At 41.4% G+C, this 12,183-nt stretch overlaps 1 protein-coding gene across 6 annotated transcripts in view; it reads left to right on the top strand.

The window, feature by feature from the left end:
• The window catches only part of LOC149321761 (glutamate receptor 1), a 293,443-nt gene extending 281,488 nt beyond the window's left edge, over window positions 1–11,955 (top strand). For 3 of the 6 annotated variants that reach the window (XM_089528180.1, XM_089528141.1, XM_089528151.1), the window contains 2 exons: window positions 5,464–5,598; window positions 8,821–11,955. In XM_089528180.1, the coding sequence (XP_089384306.1) occupies window positions 5,464–5,598; window positions 8,821–9,012 (327 nt within the window). In that variant the 3' untranslated portion in view covers window positions 9,013–11,955. Of the gene's footprint in view, window positions 1–5,463; window positions 5,599–8,820 lie in introns of those variants that run through there. The other 3 variants (XM_089528160.1, XM_089528170.1, XM_089528190.1) reach the window with 3 other exon arrangements.
• Window positions 11,956–12,183: the final 228 nt, after the last annotated feature.

Genomic DNA, 12,183 nt, shown 5'->3' with positions numbered 1-12,183 from the left:
GGGAAAGGACCAAAATCAAATATCACCACTTTCCTCCAGGTGCTGTCTTCATTTACCACCACCACCCATAAACATGGGTCCCAGATTAGGAGCTAGGGCCTCTCAGATCAGGCAAACGGAGGCTGTGCCCTCTTGAAATGATCTGGAAAAATTAGACCAGCTAGACACCTATGTAGCTGAGCCTCCTCAAACATTATCAGTCAGAAATGTGCTAACTGATCAAATACTAAGGCGGGATACATACCGCCATTTAGTACGTCTTCTATACGTACTAGGGTTAGGAAGGGGCGGTGCTTCCGCACCCCCCTAACCCTAGTACGTATAGAATACGTACAAGATGGCGGCGCCCCTTCCACATGGGCGCCGCCATCTTTGCGTATCGGACGCTGAGCGTCCGTACGCGTCGCGCCACTTGTGACGTAGCGAGCGCGCCCCTGGCGCCTCGCTACGTCGCAAACGCGACGAAAAAAGAAGCTCCATTTTGGAGCTTCTTTTTCGGTCCGCGCGGGAGTCGGGCCGTATGAAGGCTCCGGCTCCCCCGCGGACCTACTGGCGGCGGCGGCAGAGCGCCGCAAAGTGGCGGTATGTACCCCGCCTAAGAAATTTTAAGAGAGCCATTGTCATTTAGTTTTCCCAACAATAATAAAGGCTGCCTGCAATCTACCCCCATAAACATAGGTGGGAGTAAGCTACACTGAACACATGGAGGGCACTTCTAAGTAAACATTGCACTTGTAAGAGAGTGGGAAGAAAATATTAATCACTACCACCTGTAAGTGCCTATACCTGTAGGTAGGCAATATTAATAATAATCTGCCTGCCAATATTTAACCACCACCACCACCACCACCACCCCCCACACACACACCTTAAAAATATTTCCAAGATTCCTGGCCATAAAGTGAGGGGAAGATTTGGGGTGGGGCAGAGAATGTGGGCCTAAAAGAGTTTTGGTCAGAGCAGAATGAAATGGCAATGAACATGATGACGGATCAGCTGCCACCCGTTAAAATGGTGCAGACAAGGGAAGGTGCTTGTCACCATGGTGACAGTGCTGGAGCATTTCTGAAAGATCAGCTCATTCCTTGCTTTTCACCTGCCAATCTCCCCCTTCCTTCCTCCTCTTCTCTCAGACATTAACTCTCCCTCTGCAGGAGACAAACTGTGACATTTACACTCCCACTAATAAGCTGGCTGCATGATGGGCAAGCACCTTGGGAGAGCATTTGTCAGAAAGCTCAAAATGACATGGCTCTGCTGCTTAGCAAAATGGGTTGATTCTCTTGGGCATTTAGTGTGGGATGGGTCCCTTTCTTCACGGTCTATTATTATTAGTGCTATTAAGTCAGGAGTCTGTACAAAAACAGCAGGTAAGGGTTTTTGGAGCCAAGAAGCCAAGGCAAGCCATGGCAGGCAGGAACTGTTTTCTTGCCTTTGCAGTGAATGCATATGTCCCCAGTTCCAATATCCAACTGGAAAAGAACTGCGTCTGCAAGACAATAGCCACTCTCTCCAGAAAACCTCTTTGCAATTAGAAACATCATTCAAGCAAAAAAAAAAAAAAAAAAAGCTCACTGTCAGTATAATACTCCTTCAGCCAAGGTTTTAGTCAGCCTTGTACAGTGAATTTTATTGCATTTTTCCTGGTCTGTGTAGCAGGGGAGAAATTAACTGTTTTAATGACCAGAGTCTCCCAGCTGTTTTTCCCAGATGTTGATGTGAGGCCTTTAGACATTGACCAGATGTGTACATGACACAGTTCCTGATACCATTTTCAGAGCCATTTAAACATGGATATGTTTAAATATTTAGTTGCAGTGAATTTCCTTACTGGAATACAGACTGACCATTAGAGCTTTTAGAGAACTGATATTTGAATATGCTTCCACTAGCTAGCCTAGAAACCTAAAACAAAACTTTTTATAGCAATATATACACAGTGAACCTTCAACAAATGTGTGAAAATAGAACTATTTATTCTTTAACATAATAGTGCAAAGATGGACTTCAAAATTTCCCCATTCCACAGATGGATAACTAGAGACATGGCTTTTGAGCATCAGCATTTTAAGCAGATGGATATTTGGATGAGACTTAAATATTTACACTTAGGAAGAATTTGGATTAATGACCCTGTAGCTTGGCAAGGACTAGTGAACAGATACATCTGGAGCTGCTATGTAGGGCAAAAAAAAAATCTTATTACCATCTCAGATTGGTATGGGTTTTAAAGGTTTTAGCCAACATAACAAAAGAATACAAAGAATACATATTCACAATGTGGTGCATAAAGTAAAAAGGGAAGGGAAAATGCACTGTGTCAAAGATGTGGTGACCTCCTTTGTCAAATATGAAGGCTATGATTCCAGTTACAGTTCATTTACTTATAGTTTGGTGGCAGGTGGACATTAAAAGTCTGATAGCCTATATTACTACTGATTCTATAGAGGGAGGGAAGGGAGAGAGGAAAGATCATTTAAATCAATACATGCAACATTACCTTGATAACCACTGAGATAAGGGCTACTTATCTTCCTGTAGAGCAAATCTTGAAAATTCCCCTCATGAAGTTCCCATGCCATTGTTTCAAGATGAACTGTAAGAAGAGCACAGATATCTCCAGAGGCACAATAGTGTATTTCTAGTAGCCAAAGCAGCAGACGCTTTAGGTATAATTTAAAAAGAAAAATCCTGAATGTGGTCAGTTAGTCCAAATTTAAGAAGACCCTTTAAATCAATTCTTCACTGCTGAGTCAATACATAAGTAAATCCCATAGACACAGTGGGCATTTTCTAGCTAGGATTAACATTAGGACCTAGACTACTGATTATGAATGTATGGTCTTCAGCTGAAGATTAGCTAAGTTTTATTCAGAAACTATAGTGTAGATAAATAAACATAAATGAACACAAATAAATAAGCAGTGCCATCATTCTCCTGAACTAGAGCCAGAACTTGCTGTGGCCCTTCCTGTTTCTTTGGGCCACCATGAATGAAGGCAGGCAATGTAGAAACATTTATTCATTGGAGGGATGGAAAGTAAGGCTGGAAAGAATATTCAAAAATATTTCAAAAATTGTTGAAAAAGAATAATTTTTTGAGTTCAAGAAATCCTGATGAGAAGAATCCTGGACTGATCAGAATCACTGCAGTTTGGGGAAAACAGTGCAGTGGTAACTCAACATGTGGGCCCAGAGCCAGATGACTGGCTGATCAGAGAGGCCTTGTGGTGACTAATCTCTCAGCTGGCTACCTCTGAGTTCAGCCAGCACAAGTACCTTATGCCTCCTCCTAACTCTTTCCAGCCAGCCTATCTTTGAGTTAGGATGCACTGTTATTCTGCTCAAAATTGCATATGTTTGAATGAAATGAAATATTGTATCTGTGCAGAAAAGGCTGTTTCATGCACAGAAAAAGATATTTTCTGTGGGAAACAATCATATGTACATTTTAATAATAATAATAATAATAATAATAATAACAAATTTATTTATATACCGCCCTTCTAAAATCAGGGCGGTGAACAACAACTATACAACACTACAACAAGAAACCATACAAAATCAGTTAAAAACAATTCAATAAAAATAATAAAATTTTACACAGATTTAAGTTCCCAATTATGAATAGGCTTTGAAAATTGTGCTTTTCAAATCTTTCTCACAATGGCAAGAAAATCATTAAAATCATCCATTGCTTTCTTCAAGGAGAAACCTAGGCCCGGCACTAACAGATGCTTTGCACCGGCTTGGGGCTGAAATTAGGACTAGGTAGGGGTGGGCGTCCACACTATCGGCACCCCTGCGCATCTTGCCACACCCTCGTCAACATGGGGTGCACGATGATGACGTCCATGCAGTGCGGCACCCAAACAGTGCCATGCCCCATGGATATCATGATCATGCGTGAGCGTGCCAATGGTGCCCTGCATGCGGCCTAAAAAGGACCCACTGGGAACGGGTTCTTTTTAGGCCTCCCAGATGCTGCACAATTTGGTTGGCGTGGTTTTCATCCGGAGTAGAAAGGGCGGTGTCTCGCCACCCCTTTCTGCCAGTCTGTATCCCCCTTCGTTAAATAAAATCACATCTCTAAGTAGAAGTAACTCTGACACATGTTTAATACATTCTAAAACATTTGATCCAAGCAAAGGAACTGTGTGTATCCTATCACTCAACTTTAGAACATGTGCTTTTTTCATCCCACATTTATATCTGCTGACCATATCAATGACAGGACTATGGTCTTACGTCAGTCATAACAAAATTCATTCTTTTATACCTAAAATATATTATGCCAAGGGTCTCAGAACCATATTGCCAAGAATCCAAGAAAGATTTGAAAGATTTATGTTTTTCTCAGAATATACATATATAAAACCTTTTCTATCTTACCTTTTAAAACACAGGAATTTTCCTGTGACTTAAAAATACGCAACATGGGATTCCACCTGTCCAAACATTTCTTTTGAAAACAGCAGGTAATCTCAACAAACATCTGATATCTGTGCATTAACTAGGAGGGAAATGGCATTTTGCAAATCTAGATTCAGAACCAAGTATTCATTTTATTTTTTGTTTCAACAATTTGATTGATTCAGATACTAGAATATTTGTCACATTAGGCTCCAGTGTTTCCCATGCCACTAATATAAATGTGAAAGACTTGAGTTTCTCCTTATGTAAAATAGACAATAACACGTTAATATTTAACATGCTCATATTAATGCTAGGTGCTTATAAAAGTCAGTTTTTAATCATAATCAACTGAAAAAGATTATTAAGTGGTGACTAATCCCCCATCAGATTGCACAGATTTTAAAGTGCATTATTAAAAAAAATAGAAATAAAGTAATTGCTATATTAAAGAAAAAATCCATTGCATATCTAAGGATAGAAACAAGTCAGTGTCACTGGCAACCTGGTTTTGCACAAAGAAGGAAGGAAATGGTAGGGGGGAATAAAAAAGGGATTCTGATTTGTTGCTCAGCAACAGAAGTTGGGGGAACAATCAAAGAAGAAAAGAACAGGCGTTTCTAAGAGAGCAGGTTATTTTAGGAGAGCAAAAGACTGGAGACTAGCAAACATCAGTTCACAGATTACTTTTATGTAATCAGTAACTAAAACTACCTAGACATTTGGAACAAACAAGGATTTAAGCCTGTGGGGTTTTTTTAAAGATTTTTTTAAAAAATCTAGCTTAAACTTTTCCCAAAGCGTTACAAAGCCACAGACATGCTGACATGTTTAGTCATTTTTGTGTGTTCAGTTGGAGGAGAATATTTAGTTTTAAAGACAGGCTGTTGAAGGGTCCTAAGTGTATTTCAAAGTGGTGGCTCCCCAGTGATATTGTTGTTATAGTAAGGATTTATGTCTAGCTCCTAAAGAACCGTTTTGTGTTAACAGCTTCTTTCTCCTCACCCACACCCTCTCCACCTCCCTTCTCCCCTTTCCTTTCTATTATAGGACAAAACAAGTGCTTTGAGTCTCAGCAACGTGGCCGGTGTTTTCTACATCCTCATCGGTGGGCTTGGACTAGCCATGCTGGTTGCCTTAATCGAGTTTTGTTACAAGTCCAGAAGTGAATCAAAACGGATGAAGGTGGCAACACATTCACAGGCCTTTCACACCATCTTTCTGATACCAGCCAGACTCCTCGTAGCCCTTTAGAAACAGATCTAGCCAAGACCAGGATGGCTATTAGGGTAGAAAGTCAATATTTTAGAGACACAAAAAACATCCTCCCCACCACCTACATGTTTTCAGTCTGAGCCAGGGCTTCCTCACAAATGGTTTGTGTTGAGAACTGTTAAGAGGAAATGTGTTAAATTTCAGCTCACAATGCAGTCATTCTTAAAACACATACACAAAAGGCACCCTGTTTTGAAACAGAGTTTAGAAATTGAAAAGTGATCAGGTTAATTCCCACTTTACGTCTGCTAAAATGCTAAAATTGCTCTAGGCTAATGTCTCACTTGACTGGACTTGGGAAGACAAAAGGGAAAAAATAGGGAGAATATATCCTTGAATATTTGGGCAAAGACATGACATCATCACTGAAAGCTCCAAAGCTGCTTTCTAAATAATCAGATATTGGTAAGAAACATCTTGTTTCTGCCCATCAACTTGATTACATTGAGTGACCTGTAAATTTAAGTCACAACTGAGCATTTGTTGCACAGTCAAAGTAATGTTAATTTTTGTAAAGTATAAAACACAATAGAAAAATGTACAAACACAAAAACCAAAGGTTGGAATCAGAATGCATATTTCAGCATTTCTCACCATTATCCTAGTTGGCTAGGGCTACTGGGTGTGTGGTCCAGTGTTTCATGATTCTACTCCTGATATAAAGGAATATAAACATTTCTTCTAGTATAGCTCTGCATTTTGCCACTGAGTTCCCCAGCACAAAACAACAAGAAGTGATGGTGGGGAAGTGTCAGTGGAGGAGTATTCATGCAAACCAGTTCTTAAAGGAAATGTTGATCAGCCTGCCCTCTTAATCTGTACACAACTTTTGAGAGCTAAAACAAATAATAATATTTAAAAACCCACAATTTCTGAAATCTGAGGTACAGGGGCCTGAACATCCTCTGATCTGATGTAGATACCACTGATACTTTATATGTATGTGGTTGATCATTTGTAATCACTAATGCACCCTGCATATAGTTAAAATAAATAATAATAATAATAAAAATTTTATTTATATACCGCCCTTCCATCAGATCAGGGCGGTTTACAACAGTTAAAATACAATAATAAACGATTAAAAGCATATCACAATTACAAAAAACATAAAAACAAAAGGCCCCAGGATTAGCCAGTCCCGTTGCCAGTGCGGCGGAGGAGGCCTATAGGACCTTATTCAGGGAATGCGGTCCGGAACAGAAAGGTCTTTAGGTCCCGTCTGAATTGGGCCAGGGAGGTAGCTGAGCGGAGCTCTATGGGCAGCGTGTTCTAAAGGGCCGGGGCGGCGATGGAAAATGTCCTCCTGGTAGTGGAGACCAATCTCGCCCCGGGAACCCTAAGTAGTTGCTGCCCAGATGTTCTGAGGGTGCGGGGCGGGATGTATGGGGAGAGGCGGTCCTTCAGGTATCCTGGGCCCAAGCCATTTAGGGCTTTATAGGTCATTACCAACACCTTATATTGCGCCCGGAAGCAAATGGGCAGCCAATGGAGATCTTTTAATACCGGTGTTATGTGGCTGGCCCTGGACGTACCAGTGACCAGCCTGGCTGCCATATTCTGCACCATTTGAAGCTTCCGGGTTTGGTATAAGGGTTGCCCCATGTAGAGTACATTGCAGAAATCCAGTCTCGAGGTTACCAGGGCTTGTACCACAGTTTCAAGGTCCCTCTGGGCCAGGTATGGGCGCAGCTGGCGAATAAGCCGAAGCTGATGACAGGTGCTCTTGACCGTCGCATTCACCTGAGCAGTCAGGCGAAGGGACAAGTCAAGAAGCACCCCCAGACTGCGCACTGAGTCCTTCACAGGGAGTGTGACCCCGTTCAGGACAGGTGGAACCACCGTCATTCCTGGACCAGGGGAACCTATCACGAGTACCTCCGTTTTCTCTGGATTCAGCTTGAGTCGGTTTTCCCTCATCCAGCCCATTACTGACTCCAGACAGGCCACGAGAGGAGAGACGCCATCCTCAGTCACTGCATCAGTCAGAGACATAGAGAAAATTATTTGGGTGTCATCAGCGTACTGATAACCCCGCGCCCCATGTCTCCGGATGATCTCTCCCAGCGGTTTCATGTAAATGTTAAATAGCATGGGAGACAGAATGGCTCCTTGAGGGACCCCAGTTTTAAGGGCCCTCTCGTCGGAGCACACGTCTCCCAGCTGCACCATCTGGGACCTCCCAGAGAGGTAGGACCGGAACCACTGGAGCGCAGTGCCCCCGATTCCCACCTCTGCCAGGCGCCCCAGAAGGATACCATGGTCTATGGTATCGAAATTATTCTATCCAGATTGTAATCCTCAAAACAGGTACTCCTCAGGCTTTGGTTATATACCAAGGAACATTTCTTGGAAATGTCCTTGTGGTTTTCCTTTGCAATGACTAACACGGAGTAGGGATGGGCAATACACACATGTGATCATTTTGTTGCCACTTCAAAACACTGGCTAAAAAAATTGTGACATGATAGCAAAGTACCACATTTTCCTTTTTCTTTTCCCTTTCCTTCTTTCTTTTTTCTTTTTTTTTTCTTTTCTTTCTTTTTTTCATTCTTTTTTTTTTCATTCAGACACAGAGAACTGAGCTCCTGGAAGCACAGTTCCTTGCAACAAGGCATACTGTGCCTGCACACCTTATTTTGATGGTGAAGCAAGAAATATGAGGCGTGCAGATACCATTTTTTATTTATTTTATTTATTTGAAATAGGAAGAATGGCTTTCTATACTTTAACAACCAAAATTCAGCAGCACATGGCAATAGAGTGGTTTGTGACATCCTGGGAATTGTGAAGCAGATAAGTCCTTGGATCTACCCAAATTTCAGATCCCTAACATATAATTTCTGTTAGCTGTCACCAACAAAGCTCAAACCACTGTTGATGTTGGTAGGGACAAAATATGTTCATCAGTACAGTGAATGCCAAGAAACAAGAACTTCAGTTTAAAATTTAAAGATGCTTACATAGAATATAGAGAGCATCATATAAAACAGAGTGGGATGGGGTTGGGTGGGGTGGGATGGGGGGGGACCACAAGATTGGCAATAAGAAATAGCTTTAAAATGTTGGTTATTATGATTGTCAAGCCACTATTAAGGGCAGGGGGAGACCCCCTCTGTCTCTCTCAAAAAGGGTTTTTGTTTGATCCCACAGCAATCAATCAATGAAGCCATAAGGACATCAACCCTTCCCAGAGCATCTGCAGCAGGGACCAGCAGTGGCGAAAATGGACGGGTGGTGAGCCACGATTTCCCCCAAACCATGCAGGAGATTCCATGCATGGGTGACAACTCTGGGATGTCCCTGGGAGCAACAGGGTTATAACTGCCCTTGACAGATCTTCTGGGTGAGAGCGGGGTATTCCTAGCCCCAGCCTCTCCAGTGCTGAACCAAACCATTCAAGAAGAGGGGCAATGCAATGGATCTTCCAAAGGAAATCAGATCTATTTTCCTTTCTTTTTCTATGTGTGTGTGTGTGTGTGTGCATGTGTGTGTATGTGTCATTTATTTTACAGTAAATCCATAGACAGAAGAAAGTACAACCTGTACTGCAATAAGGAAAGGGCAACAGGACTGAACGGAAATTGGAGACATCCCTGAGTACACGGTTACAGAAACACTGAGGAAGACAGCGCCATTTTGTTTTTAACTTGGTTGTTAATAAGTTCTTAGTGTGTGCAATATACATTTTTCTTACTAATTCCCGTGACACCAGGGTAATATCAGCCCTGTCCTGCTCAACAGTTCAAAATCAGGTTTAATTTGGGATGCAAACCATAAATGTCTGTGCTACTAACAAGAAAAGGAAAATAAATGAAGAGACATCGTTTGAGAGAACAGGACTCTATGGTGTTTTACAGCTGTTGCAACAAGGCTGCCATTGAAAGAGCTCACCATTCCACTTTTGAATGAAGGACTTTGAGAAAAGTTGAAAGGGAAACTTGACATTGTGAAACTCATGGGAAGACTTCTGAAAATGAGGCCAGTAGTTGAATTGTGGATTTGGGATGAGCCAAGGGAAAGGTGACAAAGGTGATCTTTATTCCAGCATTTAAAAGTGGTTATTGGAGTGGCTAATTGAATTGTAAGAGTGGGAAATGTATCACTTCCCAGAATGTACACCTGACAGGTTACCACATGGACAGGTTAGTAGCCTCCTCAGCCCATAGCCATTTGCTACATATGGTGTGGGCAAGGGGGAAAACCATGAAAATTCAAAACAGATATATTGCATTTCCTCCATGCCTACCTTCTCAGAAGTGAAGAGGCAATTATCATACATTTTCCACATTTCTGTAAGGTTTCTTTTCATGGTGGTCTTTGAATAGAGACCCATTTATCACTAGTTAGTCAGACTTAAGACACCAGAGCTGTCCTCTGCAATCTGGCTTTTTAGTCTATGTGAGCCGCACCTGGTGGGCATTCCATAGAATAACTGGGCCACATTAGATTTACTCAGACATGAAAATAAAGAAATTAAGATTTCAGTGAGTGATGCCAACAAGGAAGGGCATTCACCTAAATACAGCCTTCCATAATATTCACTTGCAGCTGGCCCCGATTCTTTCTTTTAAAATCAGTTTCAGGAGTTAAGTCTTGGCCAGCAGCATTATGACAAAAGCCAACAGACATGGTTTCCATCTCATCTATCATCATGCGGGGAAGTGGAACATGCAGAACTGACCAGCTGGTACCCTGCTTGCTATTGAAAACTTTGTCTCACATCCAAAATCCAAGCCTGCAATGAAACACTGAAATCTACAAAGCTGACTAAGCACAAGAAAGTGGACTTGATAGCAGTAGTTCCCCCTGTCATGTGTGCGTTAGCATCTACATTGAAACAAAAGCTTCATTTGTGTGTGTGTGTGTGCGTGTATGACATCACCACCATCTACAGTGAAATTCTTGAGCAATGTGAAAAGCATTCCCCTGCTGAAAAGTATATTAAAGGGGAGTACCTCCTACTCCATTAAAGGCCTGGAGGAGGCCCAAGCCTTCCCTTAAGAATTCCCATCCTCAGATATGCATTTGCCCATGACTGGATGGTAACTCCAAACCTTTTAAGGGGCTAAAACATCCTCCAAGTGCCAGTGCAAACCCAGCAGTTTAACAAAAACTTGTTATACCTTGTTATACTGAGACCTGCCGGTAACTTAATGCATAAAACAGGAGACAGGAATGGAGGAAACAAGAATTGACAAGAAGGAACCACAGGCTTCAGACAGACATGACTTTGCTGTGGAGATCATCAAGAAATAGCGTGTTTCAGATTTATTTATTTTTATTAACAAGTGCAACTGGCAACTGGCTCTAAAACAGGAAAGCTTTCATACACAACTTGTTGTGGTTGTACAGTGTCAACAACCATTAAAGACTGGTCTCTAGGAACTGATTTTTCCACAAAACACTTTGTTGCCCTCCCTCCACCTTTCATCTTGAGATGGTGCATTTGTAAGACTGGCAACACAGAAACTGCAGCTCCCCTTAAGAGGGCACAGCATGCCTAGTGCCTATTTGTTTTCTTTCAGTGCCAATGGAAGTCTTTCTGTCTTCATCTTTTCATCCAGCTCTCTGTCAAGATTGGATCTCAGCCTCTGATAATAACTCTTCACAGTCTCATTGTCAGTGTGTGATTATAATTTTTCCCCAATTTTTATATCTGCCTTTTGTTACCTTTTTTTAAGTTTAGTTCTGTGTGTGTGGCTTATGGTACACAGGGCTCACCAAATCAAGCCTGCATTTTATGGAAAGATCTTTTGGATGTCCACAAAAGTGTGATGTGTCTTTCAATCTCAAAAACATTCATAGCTCCCAGTAACTATTTTCCACCTTAAAGTGCAGTGGAAAGAGAGTACAAGGGTTTCCTTCTGTATGGATTAAAAAACAAGTCTTATAAAACTTTTTTTAAAAAACAACAACATACTTCTGTTGACTTTATGGCAAATGAATCAAAGACACCTATGTGATAATTGAGCCAGCCAGTAAAATGGGTTTATGGGATGAACCTTCTGTGATAGGACAAATGCCTGTGACAATAGGACATGAAACACAAGTTTTGAATGTTTTTGATCAGTGGAAGGGTGGGAGGAGAAAAAGAAGAATGACACAGAAGAAGAGGGGAAATGTTAACTTGTAATATGTATTTTTAATACACTTTTCTTAAATATAGAATAATGGGATTGGGGGAGGGACATTGACATTTTTCTCAACAAGAATCCATATTTAACAGTTTTGGCTTTCATTAAATTTTGCTCTTTGGTACCTGGATTTTTTATTTGAGAGTTCTATTTGTTTTCATTCTCCCTCTCTGGACACCTATAAATGGAGTTGCTGGTTTGTAACTTGCTTTTTATTGATGCTGAGAAACAGGAAACATTCTCTGGAGTCTTCATAATGTTATTGTGTCCTCCATTTTCATTCCATGACCATGCAGATTAAAGCTAAGGCTGGATGAGTAGGAGAAGTTTTTAAAAATGTTGTTACTACTGTTTTAGG

The sequence above is a fragment of the Sceloporus occidentalis genome, unplaced genomic scaffold (genome assembly GCF_023333645.1).
Source record: "Sceloporus occidentalis isolate IW3139 unplaced genomic scaffold, rSceOcc1.0.p SCAF_1, whole genome shotgun sequence".
In the NCBI taxonomy this organism is placed as follows: Eukaryota; Metazoa; Chordata; class Lepidosauria; order Squamata; family Phrynosomatidae; genus Sceloporus; species Sceloporus occidentalis.
Note: the sequence above shows the minus strand (reverse complement) of the source record. Positions and strands in the feature narration are given on the sequence as shown.